We start from the raw sequence: 16,765 nt of genomic DNA on the forward strand, positions 1-16,765 counted from the left end.
TATTCTTGTAATAGTTTTGACTATTATTGTAATGATTTTTATATATCAAAATCTCTCAAAATCACCTATTTATCATTTAAAATTTAATAAGCATTTTTGGTCATTTTTTCCTGAAATTATTCACACATGATTCTAAAATGATTACAAAAACATTCTAGTTATTATGCCTAACTCCTGTCTTTAATATAAGAATTAGATAAGAAATTTAAGTAGATTAAAAAAATTAGTTAAGTTGGTTAATTATAGCAAATATATGTTAACTAATTTCTTAAACTACTCTCTTTAATTGTGTACATTAAAATTATTGTACATTGAAATTATCTCTTAGTGGAAACCCCTTACAATTAATAAGGATATTTTACCCAAAAAAATTATAAAATCCAGAGAAAAATATATTAAAGTATTATACTTAGTATCAAATATAATGTCCAATTAGTTTTTATATTAAGTGCTTGAAGTAGTAGTATGTTATACTATCTCTGGTCCTAATTATAAGATCTCGTTTATAGATTATAAACGAGATCTTATAATTAGGACCGGAAGTAGTACTTACATATGTTTGTTTATTTCAAATGAGGTTTCTATGGGTCAATGTAAAACCTTTTTTTCTTTTTAAATATTCTTTCTACTTCATCTCGCGTTGACATATATTTCAGAGGGATCTAGTTTGGATATTCCATATTTTAAAATAAGGAAATATGTTTACATCCATTTTGAAAAATAAATAAGATTATTGTGTATTTTAATAAAAATATTTTTTTAAAGAACTTGATTTTTTTTCCCGACATTATTCTAATTTCTTAACATAAAAGCTGTTTGGTTTAATTTACCAAATTTCTTAGGAAATAAATTTTCCAAGGAATACAGGCGGCATAGTTTCCAAGAGGTTTATAGTTGATTGCTTGATTTATATATACTTCAATTCTATTCTATGAAATAAATTAATCCTTCTAAATAAATAAGTTTTTTTAATACCTTTTGTTTTATATTAATTAAAACATGGTAAAATACAAAGGAGCCTATTACAAGAAGGTACACTAATGCTTTGATATATATATATATATATATATTATTTATATGTTGCTTTCCCACAATGTGGTTAAGATCATCATGATGGAGGGGCGTATATACATGGACTAGCCTGAATTGAATTAGTCATCAATGTAAGGTCTAGTCTAAAGAAGATCTCAATCTATACAAGGGAGCTTATGATTTGGTCTATTCCAGTAGATACTTGAGGTTGGGTTGGATTAGACTTGATTAGTCAGATTGTTTGGACTAGTCCGAATAATCCCGGATCTCAATTTACTATTTTTTTAAAAAAAAATTCAAAGATAAGATTTTAACTTGGTAAACATGATCTAAGAGAACAATAATCATATAAAACTCATCCCAAAACATTAAAACTTAATTATAAATCTATAGGAATGTCCAGTAATACACAACAACAGTAAAAAGAAACATTGAAGTTATGAAATATGGAAGGAAAAAAAAAATCTAGTCTAATCACTTGTTCTATAACTTGGTTCAGGGCGACCAGCTGTCATGGTCTTGTCTGGTTTTATTATGGAGCTTATTCCAGAATGAACCAAACGGTATTTGCTAACTCAGTAACTCCTATGGTCTGGTGACTGTTGCTTTCCTTTCTGCTCTGTTTCGGCCAAGATCTTCTATAAGCAATGTTAGATTCTTCTGCGACGACCCACTTTCTTCGACGGCGGCTTTCGCCTTCTTCTCCAGCTCTTTCACTCTCTTCCTCATCTGTTCCGCTTCATCTCCGACGTCCATTATCTTCTTCACTGCCTTCTCTATCCGATCCCTACTCACCACCTTCTTCCTCTCGTGCCCGGCGGTGACGGTCCACTCCTCTGACCCGACTTCTACTCCGATCCCATGCACCTGGGTTATCAGCTTCTCGTTGTAGAACTGCTCCGCCGTCAACGGCCATGTTATCGTCGGAACCCCTGCACATATCCCCTCCATCACCGAGTTCCACCCACAGTGGCTCAGGAACCCTCCAGTCGCCTCGTGTTCCAGGATCAAGGCCTGGGGGGCCCATCCCTTAATGATCATCCCCCTCCTCTCTCTCTTCATCACCCTATCTTTGAACCCCATCGGCAGCCATTGGTCATCTTCATCATTCTGATCTTTCCTGAAAACAACCCAGATAAAAGGGTGGCCTGAAGATTCAATCCCAGAGGCTATCTCGTGTAATTGTGTATCAGAGAAGAAACACGAACTTCCAAAGCAAATGTAAACCACTGAGTTCGGTGGCTTCGAGTTGAGAAAGTCCAAGCACTCATGGTCGCTCACCATGCTCTTCATCCCCCTCTCAGATTTCTCTTGATCGGTTTTGTTCACCAGAAAAGAAGGTCCCAGATGATAAATCTTATAGCCCATGATTTTCTGGTAATGTTCTTTGTATTCCTCTTCAATCTCGACGAAACCGTTTACCAAGCGACCATAGCTCTTCAACTCGGCCCCTCTGAACTTTTCCATCATCATCCCGAAACTGTCAGGTGTTTTGACGTAATCCGGAAGCTGGCATAATGTCATGGTGATCGGGTGAGGAAGACCCGGTATGAGAAACGGGTCGGACTCAGACTTTGCTTTGTGGTGGGGCGAGTCGGGTCCTCTCACAGCCTCAATCAAAGAGACGGCAAAAACAGAGTATCCGTCGAAAACCAACCTGGGAATTTGCAATCGGTTGGCGAAGTCGGAGGTCCAGGGGAAGAAGGAGTCAGATACAATGCAATCGGGGGGGTCAGATTCCATGAAATCCTCCATACGCTGCTGGAGGATGCCGAAGGCTTGAAAGAACTTGAGAACGCTATCGAAGTCGGTGGCCTGGAAGAGATTCTCAAGACCGTCGGGCAAACCCACCTCTCTGGAAGGGAACTGAACACATTGAAAACGAAGAAGATGACTGTAATCGGAGACCGAAGACTGAAGAGACGAGCGTTGGAAGGGGTGGTAAGGATTGTCACGTGGTGGCCACGTGCGACAAAGAGACGAGAGAGCTCGAACAGAGGAACCATATGGCTTGGAGTGAGGAAGGGGATGAAGTAGATTTTCAAAGGGGAAGAAGAAGAAGACGACTCCATTATTGGATTCTTGAGACTTAGCTTCCACAATGGGTACGTACATGCCACTCTCTATTTTATGCGGGCATTTGTACGGATCAGAGGTACTCGTGGAGCTCGCATGCAAGAGCCTCTAAATATTTTACATGCACGTGGGAACATTTTTAAGGGTTTTTTTTTAATTCATCCTATTAAAGTAATCTGAAGGTAATTTGAAATTTCGCTATATTAAAGTAATGAAAATGGTGAGACAGAAATTTAATTGAAGGGAAGATCCGCGGAACGCACGAGTTTGGGCTTTAATTTGTATAGGCTTTTTTTAACATATATACCATAAACAGTAATTTATTTTACTCAGATATTATAGCATGAAAAATATTTACTGAGATACTATACTTCAAAATCGTTCAAGCAGAGATTGAGTTTAAATTTATAAAGAATCCGTTCTTACTAAGAATAATTCAGTGAGTCTCACATTAAAAATTGTAGAACTTGTTCTTATAAAAACAAGCTCAGTGGATCTCATCTTAATAAGTGAAGTTGTTCACACCTTAAACAATTTGGTTTTGTCTTCTAGTGTCATTGTGTTTTTTTCTTCTTCAACTCCTTCGTCTTTCCATTATTCTTCCTCCTCTTTAGTTTCTTCCTTCTTTTGTAAGAGAGCTGGTGGTGTGTGCTGCTTTCTTGTATCCATGTTGTTTCAACTTAAAATTTGATTGTTTTTATTTGATTAAGTACATTCTCTTTATTAAATTTTTTCTTAATTTTTACATGTATTTTCTTACATAATGGGAAGAATTTTATATTTAGTCACTTTATATATTGAGTTTGTTTAAATTTTTATATTTAATCATTTTTATATGTTGCCTTGTAGACCTTGTATACATTGAATTTTAAGTTTGTCTATAGTAAAAACAATTCTTCAAATACTACATAGTGGGAATTGAGTTTGACTATAGTATTTGGAGAAATATAAAATTCAATGTATACAAGGTCTACAAGGCAACATATAAAATGATTAAATATAAAATTCTACTCATCATTTAAGAAATACATATAAAAATTATAAAAAAAGTTAATCAAAAGAATTTACCTTAATTAGATAAAAAAAACAAATTTTAAGTTGAAACAAATCAGATTATAAGAAACAGCACACACCACCACCTCTCTTACAAAAGAATCAAAAAACTTAAAAGGAGGAAGAATAATGGAAGGACGGAAGAGCTGAAGAAAAAAAGACAATGACACTAAAAAACAAATCAAAGTTGTTAACTACTTCACTTTTTTAAGGTGGGATCCATTGAATTAGTTCTTAGTAAAAACGAGTTCTACAATTTTTAATGTGGGACTCACTGAACTCGTTCTTAGTAAAACGAGTTCTTTATAAATTTAAACTCGATCTTTGCCTGAACGATTTTGAAGTGTGTATTTGGATGAATATTTTTTATGCTAAGATATCTGAGTAAAATAAATTACTGTTTATAGTATTTAATTATCTAAAAAAGCCCTTTGTATTTGTAGGGTATGGCAGAAGGAACATGATCAAAATGAAAATGGTGAGGCAGACAATTTAATTCAATGAGAATGGTGCGTGGCATGAAATTTTACAGACCTTGATCATGATTTTGAATCTTTGAAGTCTCATGTTCACAATCCTCATTTTGTTCCTTTACTTCTTTCCTTTTTTGTGTTTCATGATATATTAAACTTTTGAGAATTAATTATATACTTGGTTTAATTTGTACCTTAAGCCATTTGACAGCATTTATCTTTAATACTACCTCTGGTCCTAATTATGAGAGTTAGTTGACTAATTTGAGGAGTTTAAGGAAATAAGTTAAGTTAGTTATTTGTAATAAATATGTGTTGTCTTTCCTAAAATATCTTTGCTAATCAAGTGTATTGGGTGGAACTACCATTATTAAAAAGACTATCTTGGAAGAAAATACATAAATATGAGAGACAAAGTGGATTAGGGTCTTATATCTAAGGATCAAAATAAAAATCAAACGAGGTCTTATATTAAGGATCGAAGGTAGTATTATATATATTTAATTCATTCTCCAATTGGTGAATGTGAGACTTTTAATGTGTTCCGAAAAATATCATTTTCAACTTCTTTTTTTAGTTTTATACTCAATGTATCCCCATGTTTTTTTATGCTTACCATAATAAATTTCTAGTCATTATAATGTATTCATGAAGTATCACTTGAGAATTTATAAGGCTAGATACTAATTGTGTATTGGGCAAAACTTAACTCATTTTATCTCTTATATCTATTTTTTTAAAAAAATTAATTTAAAACTGATACATAATCTAATGTGGGATACTTTAACAAAATTGCATCGCATTTTTTTATAATTAATTCATTTGAATTTCTTAATCCACCCAAGTTAAGAAATTCATATTAATTCAGAGGGATGATTTTTTTTAAAAAAAAAAAGATACGAATTTGATTTCCAAGACTGCACATGGTTAAAAGGCGTTTAGATTACCTTTTTGAAAGTGATTTTACATATTAAAAAAAAATTTCTCAGCTTACATAAAAATATTTTTTAAGTGAAACTCCCATCAGTACGAGTCTGCAAAAGCCTAATTTGCTATCCATACGCGTGTGCGTGATCCCTGGTTTATACATGTACGCGAAGGCTTGGCGATGATCAACATGTATAAGTATGACTTGTAAAGGCACATTGTAAAACTATTTGAAAGGATTTTGAATAAATTTAAGATCAATATATAATAATTGTATAAATTAATGTTAAATGACATTTATAAATGAATAGAGTGACTGGAGAAGGCTCATTATGTAGCCACGGAAGAAATACGAGATTCTCCATCTTTTCTAGTTTTCTCATGTAGTTTTATGCGTTTGCATCCAAATGTAATTGGGCCAAAGTCCGTAAATATGCCTACAAAGAGAAGACAAAAACGAAACTGTGAAAGCCCATTGGAAGCCATAGATCGTCTCATCATTGTTGCCTTGTTGGGCGTTTTGTTTTTTGACCTGAACATCACTGTTGGGTTCACAAAAGGTCCAATTTGCAAACTCACATTTAAGAGACCTAGGGGGCATTTGATATCACATAAAAGCACTTTTCTATAAATCATCTTTGAAACCATGATTCGGTTTTCATCTAACCATCCCTTACGCTTGTTTCAAACGGTCAAATTTACATAATGCTAGAGAGTTTTGTCTTGATTTGCATCCTATAAAAGTTATGGAGATACTAATGAGACATAAATCAATGGGTAAGCATCAAGTGTAACCAGGAAAAATCAACACAACATGTATACATATCAATAAACACCATAGTTTCTCGGACCTTGCATTATTATAACAATTGAGAGAAGCATACAAAACACCCCCCCAAAAAAAAAAAAAAAAAAAAAACCTTGATTCCAAAATAGTCATCAAGCCACTTTAAATGAAAACTATATTCCCTGGTTCATGTCTTTCGCTCTAGATAAGTTAAATCTACGGGCAAACATATAAAATCCAGACAACGAGTAGCAACTCAGCTCACAGCAGCAATCAAAGGACAGAATGTATGATAAAGATACAAGTCATAAATCATATATCACAGCAGCCAGAATGCACGGAAGGATCATTCACTAGCAAGTAAAAACTGTGAGGATCTTGCAAATTCCATCAAAATGGTGTAAATAACGCCAGCAGAAAGAAAGACATTACACCAACACACAATGGAGAGGACATTTACAGCTTGAACATGCTGTCACAAGGGAAATCTAATCAAACATTCAAGGTACTCCAGACTGTGGAGTAAGCAACAGCTGTCCGAGGAATTTTTCAACTTCAACACCTTTGTTACACTATGTATCGCAGGCTAAGAAGCACTATTCTTAAGTCAAATGCAATCAGATCAATAAAAAAATGCAGAAGTACTGGGTAATGAAAACCAATTCCTAACACAGAGCTCGGGAGAAAATGACGTTTTAACAAGAATAGAACAGAATTCCCGAGGTAATTAGTATTCAGGTCTGGTTATTAAAAGTGTGCAAAGATTACAGGCAAAACGACAGATTTAAATAGTAGACTGAGTTTGGAGAAAATCTCTAATAAAAAGTCATAGATATGATTAAAAAAAAAAACCTAAATTATAAACTTGAAACAATCAATTGCAGGATCAGGAGATAAGAGCAGAAAACACTCCGTTCAGATCCCAAATTGCTCCAAAAAGAAAACTTGTGAAATCAGTTCGGTAATCCTACTCATCTGCGTTATTAAGATGACGTCGTCAACTGCAAGACAGTTGAATGGGGTTTTGGAATCAAATTCTCTCGAACCAAAACCATATCTTCATAAATAACATCTTAATGGTCAAATTCATCTGAAGTATTAAACAGTAATCATCCATCAAAATGATCGAGTAATCATCATATCTCCAATAAAAACGACACATTTGGCAGTTTAAATCACGAAATTAGCATATAATCCAGATAGTTCCAAGGATAGATTATAAAACACTAAATACCAATCAAAATTTCCTTCGAAAGAAATACTAAAACACGAAACAAACAAGCATTGTTCAAGTCCCCAATCCTCACGACACTAAACGGCGCCATTGTTACAGGAAAGCAACACTCAAAACCTAAGCTTGGTGAAGAACCACCTGTTCTTGCCGGTCTTGAACCTCTCCTCAAACCTCTTCTTGGTCTCCTTCAAGGCGGTCACCTTCTTGTCCTTGGATTGAAGAGAATCGATCGACACTACGTCCTTGAGATCCACATCGAGTGTGTAACGGGTAGGCATGAGGTGCTGGTAATTCACGAGCTTGACGAAGGCCTTAACCCGAGACTTCTTGGCCGTCTTCTTGGCGGAATCCTTCTTGATGACTTTGCTGGGGTACTTCTTGATTCCGGCGACCAAGCAGTGGCCATAAGCGCGGTCGCGCGTACCATCGTCGAAAGTACGCACAATCACGGCCTTACGACCGGCATAGCGTCCTTGAAGGAGGATAACTGCCTTGTTCTGCTTGAGAAACTTGACCATCTTGTCGATTCCCTGAGCTCTGAGTTTCCCTCCGCCTCACACACTCTGGAGAAGAAAACCCTACCTTTGTCCAAAATAAATATACCATTATAAAACCCTAAGAACCGTGGGCTCGTCCAATGGGCCAGCAATCTATCACTGTTATTACTTTGGGCCTACGTTAATTTATATATTCATCTAGTCTTCTCCATTTAATTTCGGGCTCAGCCCACAGATATTGATCATAGAATAATTAATCAATCAATCAGTTGATATATCTTCTGGAAAAAGATAAATGAATTTAGTATCTATAATTTAAATTTAAATTCTTAAAAACCAGCTTCTGTAATTAGTTATTACTATCATTTAAAATTTAATAGTCTCCAAGGTTAAATCTATTGGCGAAATTACCCTACCATATGCAAAGTCACAAGGTAGTTCATGTTTGTTCTCTTGTTCCCAATGCAAGACAGAAGGAAGCAAATTGTGATTATGTTAGCAGGCTTATTATGACTCAATGACTTTGTTTAAGGTCGATGAATGTGACTGTTTCGCCACAAACTCAAAGGGAGACATCTCCAAAGTTTGATCATTGGAAAATGCAAGGATAAACTTACAGGCGGAGCCGAAAATATTTTCACAAGGGGAGAGAAATTCTAAGAGGGATAAAATTTTTTTTAAAAAAAATGAGGGGCCAGAATAAGATACTTTCTAAAGAAAACATCATGTCCATATGCAATGCAGAGAACAAAAATTTCACATGAAACAAAGAAGATAAAAGCTCATTTAATTCTGATTTTCAGTACAAATACAAACTGTGATAGTGTGGTTTATCAATCCTTTAATTCTTCAAAATATATTACAAAGGCTGCCCTCTTTTTGCTATAAGCTTTGGTCCCTTTATAAGGGGAGACATTTGGGTTTATTGTAAGAAACTTAATTGATGCTTTGGTCCCTTTAACATATGATTCTTTGGAGATCAACAGCTATGATAAATCTTCAACACAAACGGATGCGACTACAACATTTATCAGGAATGCTCAATTGCACATACCGAGGAAAACAAAAGTATTTGAAATGGCCTCATTAATGCTTCTATAACAGTTTACATATCACAAAAATACATGCTCTTTTTCTTTTTTTTTAATATTTACCTTGACCACTGAAAAACTTTTGGACTATTTAAACATATTAGCCGATCACAGGCAGCAATATGAAGTCAGTCACATCAAATTGACCAGGATAAAAGAAAAAACAAATGTAGGTGGCCAGGAGGCAGATCAAAGAATAATTCAGCAAGATACTCTTTCGATTTCCTTCATGATGAGCTCCTTTTCCTCCTCAAATTGCTCATCTTCTGAACCTGAAATGACATAAAAGATAAAATAGCAGTGAGTCAGATGCTCAGGAATTGGGAGTGGTAATATAGAATAATCTATAACGAAATAACCTTTTCCAGGGGACAGATCACGCAGCAATTCCAGTAGCTTCTCCCGGTTCTTTGACAATATAATTTTTACTTCTCGTGGTTTATTAGGATTAGCAACAAAAACCTGCATAGAAGTGGCAGAAAAATTGTCCAGGATTATCATCCCTTCAGCACACTTCTACGTTGCAGTATATATTTTCACAAGTCAACTAAAAAAAAAAATCATGCAATCAATAGTAGGAGGTCCAGTAATTACTATTACTATTACTATTATATTCAAAGTTCAAAATAATTTGCCTTCTTTTTTTCATGTTATACACACATCATATGTCTACTAATCACAAATCATAACTATAACGATCTTTGTCAAATATGCAGTTCCTGAAAGTTAGTAAATGAATTGTTAAAAACCAAAAAAAAAAAAAAGTACAAGTTAAGAAAACAAAACAGATAATTACATAAACTCTCTTTTGTGATCTAACTCTGTTGACAAACTTTTAACCGAGCGCTGGAACTGAATGTTACTCAATTTTCAACAAAACCATGATGATCTCATCCGGTAAAGTTGAACATGAAGGGTAAAAATCACCTTGAAAATGTGGAAAGCAGATAACTGAATGTTTTTACTCGAGTCCTGCCCAGTCCAACATCAAAGAATAAAAAACTAACAACCATAAAACAAAGTTGCAGGCATATAGAAGAAAAAATAAAATAAAGGTTATGCTATTAGCATGAATGAAAAACATAATATCAAGCATATTATAACTTTGGACGTTCATAATTAAATTGACGAGTATAAGCTCAGTTTAACACGCCAATCACATCAAGAAACTGACCAAACAAAAAATTTACAAAACATATTCAAGTTCAAACTATTCGCTCCTTGACATATCCAGTATCGAAAATGATGCCACAATAAACTGGAACTAGGAGAACATGTGGTGAATGAATACTAAAACGAGAAAATCAGATCCGGTGGATAAGATGAGCTTTCTCCGTCACTAGGTACGCAGATTGGATCCAAGAGAAAAACCAAGCTGTAACCACCCAAAGACAAGTATGGAGACATACAGTAGCCAAAAGATGCTCAATTATTCATTTACCAGGCAGCTCATAGTCTCTAAAGAAGTAAGCAAATTGATTGAGAAAAATCCGATTAGTCATGGAGAGAAAAGAATATTACAAAATGAAGATAAATTATACCCTCAACAATGTCATCATGACTTTCAGGTAACGGACTTCTAAGATGTAGCGTTTCATTACGTGGGAATTTGGAGCCTCCAAAAGAAAGTCTGAGAGAAGCTAAAATCCACATACATCTAACTGTCAAAAATCCCGTAGATCAAAAGATTATCAGAAACCAAAATATGGAAAATCAATAGAACTAACCTTTAAAGACTGCCTCCTTGTGACATAATTAGGAGATGTCAACAGTTTCTCATATAAATCAAAGAACTGGAACAAGAAGTCCTATTAGAAAAGCAGCAATATAATATGGGCAATAAAAACACCCCAGTAACGAGTCTGCATCATGCACATGCTCAAAGATAATATAGCCATCTAGGCGCACTTGACTATCTGCCAAAGAATAGCTATCCAGATGATATGTTCAAATAAATGAAATGAGAACACAAACCTCATCATAATGAGCCGTCAAAAATTCAGAGACCACTTTTTGATGTCTAGTAAGAAGATCCTACAAAACAAATCCTCAGAGATGTATAACGGGGTAAGTACAATAAAAAGGAAGAAGTAAGAAGAGTTCAGGTCTAACCTTAAGAGTAGAAAAAGCATCAGAAGCAACATCAAAGGTAGGCAACTCAACAAATTTAAAGAACAGTACGAAGCTTGCAGACTCCAATATGTATCTGGAAAAATACAAAATTAGAATTTTGAAATGGAGTAGCTAGCCTTCCAGATAGACTGCATGGCAAGGACCAATCTCAAAAGGCACATTAATAGTTAAAATCATCAATCAGTTTTTACTATCTAAATATTTATTATTCCTCCGGACCTAAATATAGAACCCATTTTGTAGTGTAAATTACACTACAAAATAGATCTTATATTTAGGATCGAAGGAGTAACTATTACTAAAATTCAGAAGAAAGAAGGATATGACAATAGTGGGTATTACAAGCCATATGTATGGTATATCATTGGCTCCGTTAGAAAATAATTATCATTTAAGGTCATGTATATAGATTTAAAAAACCTATCGAATAGACTAGAATGCAGATTGAGGCAAAATCTAACTGGTTTTTCATTAAAATACCCTTGTATTAAAATATTGCAGCACCTAAGCTCCACCAATCATTATTTTCATTACTGAAGGATAACATAGTACAAAAATAATTAACATTACAAAAAAAAAACCTCTAAAATGACAATCATTTTGAAACAAAGGAAGCACTAGAAACAAGGGGGATCAAGTTTAGCGGAAGAGGCTAATCTCTCAAAACATGATAAACCAAGGTTCAAATCCCTTTGGCAGAGGTGCCCACATTTAGTACCTGACTGTGCCTTAAATACAATTGCCTTCAATAGTAGAATGCCTATGATTGGCCCAAAAAAAAAAAAAGGAAGCACTAGAGAAATAACAACTATTCATTGACCTTCACTTTATAGCTTGAGCTAGTTAAAGTGGTCTTTACCTTAGCATCAGCTTCTTTGACCAAGGTCACAGGTTCAATCCCTTCCATGGCCCATTTTCTGAATTGTTTTTAGACATTAATTATATAAATTATAAGTAAATCTGAACACAATGTTCGGTTGGCCTATGTTTGATTCATACTTCAAGCCTAGGTTTTGATATGAGGGAGCGTGTTGGAGATCAATAGAAACTATTCATGAGTCCTCACTTAACAACTTAAGCTTACAAAAACTGTTCATGGGCTTCACTTATTAGCTCCAGCTTTCAAATTGAACTTATCCCTGACAAATACCTTTCAAAATTATTAAACTCCAGTTAGATTTTACTCAAACTCTTTGGTTATGATAATTAATCGAACTATGTACACTTAATCTTTTAACAGAACTTGGGAATTCTTTCAATGATTTTTAAAAGAAAAAAGGCAGTTCAAATGAAAAAAGGACTAATTTTAGTAAAACATTTTTGGGAGCACAGAATAGAAATGTCCTAGATAGATACCCTCCTACCTTAACACCATTCATTCTCTCCTAATCCTAATCATATAACATTCTCCTTGAAATAAAGCCAAAACCTTTTAAAAGAATGAATTTTGTGACACTCAAACATGACCACAAGAAAATACCAAAATATTACAAAGTCCCTGATCCTCAAGTAAGGAATCACAAAGGACACGTGAAAATGGAAAATATTTAAGGCCACCATGATGTCAATACTAAGATGATGACAAGAAAAGATGCAGAAGTTCATGCATCGTTGAACATCGCCAATTTATACACATGCAAGCATGCACAAAATTCATTGTTACAATTCAATTAATTTTTCTTCATATGATGCTAAAAATTTCTCTTGTTAAAAAAAGAACAGAAAATGCACGTGAATTTCCTGCAAGTTTGATGAGCCTACAATGGAGATGAAGATACCAGAAAGGAGTAAAACATAAAAAGCTGAAGGAAGGAAAAATTGACAATCTAGGAATATCCTGCCTGGTAAGTGTCGGAAATTTGGCACATTCCCGCAACATCAGTCCACAGGTCAACGCAATTTCCTTGTTGTCATAGCTGCTAGGATGAAGAGACATACAGGATGCATGAGCAGCTATTTGGACTTACAATAATAACACTTAGTAAGGATATAGTTTCCGTAATTAGCCATGAATCTTAAAGTGTTTGGGAATGCTAAGAGATTATCCATATCAATAAAAGTCATTTTCAGTTTTTCACTATTATTGGTTTAGAAATAAGTATGAAACAAATTGATTTTTGAGAGTACAATCATGCTTAAAGAGTTGTAAGTGAACTTGTTTTTGTTTAAGCATAAGAGAAAATCAATTTCTAACATCTAGTCACAGAAAATGGGCATAGAATTGGCATGGTTTGTCTAAAACCAACGCATTTGGGGTAACTTAGTCTAATTGTGTATGTATAATAAAGGCAAAAACAACTTAGGCAAGAGTCAAAAGAAGGTTGAACCTCCATATACTGCAACCAATTTTTTCACAATCACTTTTATTAGAATCCTTTAGGAGGAATTTGCAGAAGCGGAGGGAAGAGGAAATCTAGTTTAGATATTCTCATTAGTTTAGATTTAATCAAACCTTTCTTTCCCATAGAATAATTTTGATTGAGGAGAACGGATGAGAAGATAAGGGAGGAAAAGATTTCTGTTCAAATCTGAAACAAAACAAATGCTCGAATCAACATTACCTTACCTTCTAATATATATTCTCCTCAATCCAAACATACACAGGTAGATTCCAATTAAAAACAATAAAAAAAGAATAACTTTTGGGGACAAAACAATCATTTTGGGATGCCAAAATGTAATTTTAGACCACCTTTAACAAGGAATATCGTCAAATTTTATCCATTGTTTCTCTCGTAAGGCAAATGAGGTTAGCCAGTACTAGTTTTGCCCCCAAATTTCTAGAGCAGAACGGATTTTGATTTGGGGTCTTAGCAGCAAATTTACAACTTCAAAGATACTAATGCAAAATTACATAACCATAAGTGTCCTGCTAATGAATTTCTTTGAGGAATGTAAATATAGTGATAGAATAGATTAGAACAGTAAGGAAGAGGTGGTCAATGTGGGACAAAATCTTTCAAAATGGAAGCAAAACTCTATACTATCAATTTTACATTCTAAAAGTAGTGGACATACATACATATTTTCTAAGAGTGAACAAAGCATAATAGGTATGACATTGCACTTGGCATTTATTTATGACTCTTAAATGTAAAAACTATTTTAGGGGTAAAAAAAAAAAATGACAGTTTAGTTTCTTTGTCCCCAAGGTAGTTAACTCTAACATGATCGTATGTTCTCCTTCACTAGCCTCTTGCAACATCATATTCGTAGTCCAAGAAACAAAATTGCTTCCAATTTGGCACATATTATTAATTTTATACCTTCCAACTTTGCAAGCCCGGAATTTCACATGAGATATCTATAACTTGGAAAAGTATGACTTTGGGAGAAGAGGAAAGAAATGAGGGGAAAAGCAGTTCAAACTTTAGGGAAAATAGATATGATGCACCAAACAACTTACCATACCACAAGAAAGTCTAGCAACTCAGCGTGTTGTTCAAGGTATTCTACACAACAGTATTTGGAATCAACCTTATGTTTCAACAATATGGACCAGCAATGGACTAAATCTTTTCTTGCCTGTATCAGAATTCACATTACTATAATCAGAAACCATTTTGGCCAACTGAACATTTTAGCGCTTGGTATCAATCTAAATCTTACTTCCCATCCCAGAGTTGGCAGCTTGTGAATTAGAAGATCAATAACATCCTCTTTGCAAACTTCATCTACAAGCTGGGTAACCTGATCCATGTTTGGTTCTGATTCCCCATCTCCAGAAAGCATGCACCTCATTGTCGCAAAGTTCTTCTCAACTTCCTCTAAAGCCTTTGATGAAGCATAAAAAAATAAATAATCTAATATAAAATAACTACAGTCAACAAAATGTTTGCACCTCTAGGTCATTATTTCTTCATTTTCTTCCCAGAAAAAGATGGCAGTAACTGGAAGCATTCCTGAGATGGAAGCTAAACAACTACCTCTCTGATATCCTTTGAGATGATTAAGAACCAGATATAAACCAGTTATGTACCAACCAAATTATAATAATTTCGTCTTCAGATTAATGTAGTTGTTTATTTTGTAGATGCTCTCTGAATTAAAGTGTTAAGTTCGCAAGTTCACACATTGCGAGCTTGCAACCACCACGTGTAGTATTACCACAGATGTTACAACAAGATTAATGAAGGGAAGTAATACATCCTTCTATTTTTCAAGTTATATTCTCTGTGCCTTCTTTTATTTCCTTAACAGGTTTCAGTTATATTAGTTTCATAATCTAATGAACGAATGACTTGTACTTGAAATGGTAAAGAGAACTCTCGCTTGATTCTGATTTTGCGTTTGCAATACAAGCTGCTTGTTTACTAACTCCGTACACCATTTGGATAAACAAGGGACTTATCTAGAAAACTTCATTTATAAGATATACAAAAGGGAAACCAGCCAACTTCCATTAGGAAACTTCTAAGAGCCAAAATCAGAGCATCCGCTGTTTGGAAAACATGCACATAGAAAAGCTGAAAGCTTGAAATCCTTTCTGCAGAGTGCTACTCCACCAATAATGCCACTCAAATAAAACAATTCATGTGATCACAAAAATTAAAAATAAACAATTAAGATATCACAGAAAGTTGCATTAATATTCCATTAAGAAAAAAGAAGGGGGGAAACAAGCACGTCCGCGTGTAACACAGAATATTCATAGCACAACACATGGTGGTGACAAAAAGTGCCCTTTAAAAGGAACAATCCGCATGATACAACTCAAGAAATTTATAATTATCAGCAAATCAAGTCCGCACATTTGGCTAAGAAATGAAAGCTTAAAAACAGTACTAAGGATTCGGATCGAAAAGGATGAAGATTGAGTGAGTCAACCAACGTGAACACCATTGAAATTGTTATGCGAAAAAAGTAATAGCAGAACACAGAATAGAAGCAAAACCTTCTCGAGAGCTTTAACTTCAACAACAGTCTTGGTATCGAGGGCATTAAGACTGTCCTTGATAGACCTGGCCACCTCCTGTGGCGTTTTAGGCCTCGCCTTAAAGAACGAGAATGACATGAAGATCGGTTCCGCAATGAACTCCCTCTCGTTCTCTTTTCGCTTTCCCTTTTTGCTTGCTCCTTCCTTAACTGATGATCTTCGCGCGCAATATGCAGCTGATGTTGATGGACTTGCTTCTCTTTTGGAATTTTTCTGGTCGTAATTGTCAATTACTCATCGCCATTGTGGATTATTGCGAGCTTCGATTCGACGAGCGAGATGAATATTCGAATGGTTCTCATTTTGATTTTTCAACTCGTAACGTGACTCGGTTGCTGTGGCTCATGACTCGCGGCTTTTCATCATTGTGTCCAAATTTCAACACGAGACGAAAATATACCAGCCTTACTTTGAAAAATAATAATAATAATAATAATAATAATAATAATAATAAATCTTTATCTAAAAATTTGAGTTTCTTAGCAGAAAATAATTTTATAAAATTTTTTAAATATATATAGTGTTG

At 34.5% G+C, this 16,765-nt stretch overlaps 3 protein-coding genes across 7 annotated transcripts; all 3 read right to left on the minus strand.

Annotated features, from left to right (window-relative positions):
* Positions 1-1,617: 1,617 nt before the first annotated feature.
* On the minus strand, positions 1,618-3,147 carry LOC114751808 (scopoletin glucosyltransferase-like). Its single transcript, XM_028940483.1, has one exon. It carries the CDS (start codon positions 3,145-3,147, stop codon positions 1,618-1,620), a length of 1,530 nt encoding a protein of 509 aa, XP_028796316.1.
* A 4,313-nt stretch (positions 3,148-7,460) lies between these two features.
* LOC114751805 (60S ribosomal protein L27) lies at positions 7,461-8,157 on the minus strand. The gene has a single exon (XM_028940478.1). The coding sequence runs from the start codon at positions 8,098-8,100 to the stop codon at positions 7,693-7,695; it is 408 nt and encodes a 135-aa protein (XP_028796311.1). The 5' UTR covers positions 8,101-8,157; the 3' UTR covers positions 7,461-7,692.
* A 973-nt stretch (positions 8,158-9,130) lies between these two features.
* LOC114751811 (calcium-binding protein 39) lies at positions 9,131-16,453 on the minus strand. 5 transcript variants are annotated; one of them, XM_028940491.1, is made up of 11 exons: positions 16,198-16,453; positions 14,913-15,077; positions 14,710-14,828; positions 13,145-13,219; positions 11,283-11,376; positions 11,145-11,204; positions 10,898-10,963; positions 10,712-10,810; positions 10,098-10,142; positions 9,530-9,632; positions 9,131-9,442 (listed from the first exon to the last, which is right to left on the minus strand). In XM_028940491.1, exons 1-11 carry the CDS (start codon positions 16,315-16,317, stop codon positions 9,372-9,374), a joined length of 1,017 nt encoding a protein of 338 aa, XP_028796324.1. In that variant the 5' UTR covers positions 16,318-16,453; the 3' UTR covers positions 9,131-9,371. The 5 variants fall into 5 exon arrangements, with proteins under 5 accessions (XP_028796324.1, XP_028796322.1, XP_028796323.1 ...); XM_028940489.1 differs by having other exon boundaries at positions 10,898-10,978; XM_028940490.1 differs by having other exon boundaries at positions 13,145-13,222.
* Between the last annotated feature and the right edge of the window lie 312 nt (positions 16,454-16,765).

Source organism: Neltuma alba, unplaced genomic scaffold (assembly GCF_004799145.2).
Source record: "Neltuma alba isolate B1F8T4 unplaced genomic scaffold, ASM479914v2 tig00007115_pilon, whole genome shotgun sequence".
Taxonomy (NCBI): domain Eukaryota; kingdom Viridiplantae; phylum Streptophyta; class Magnoliopsida; order Fabales; family Fabaceae; genus Neltuma; species Neltuma alba.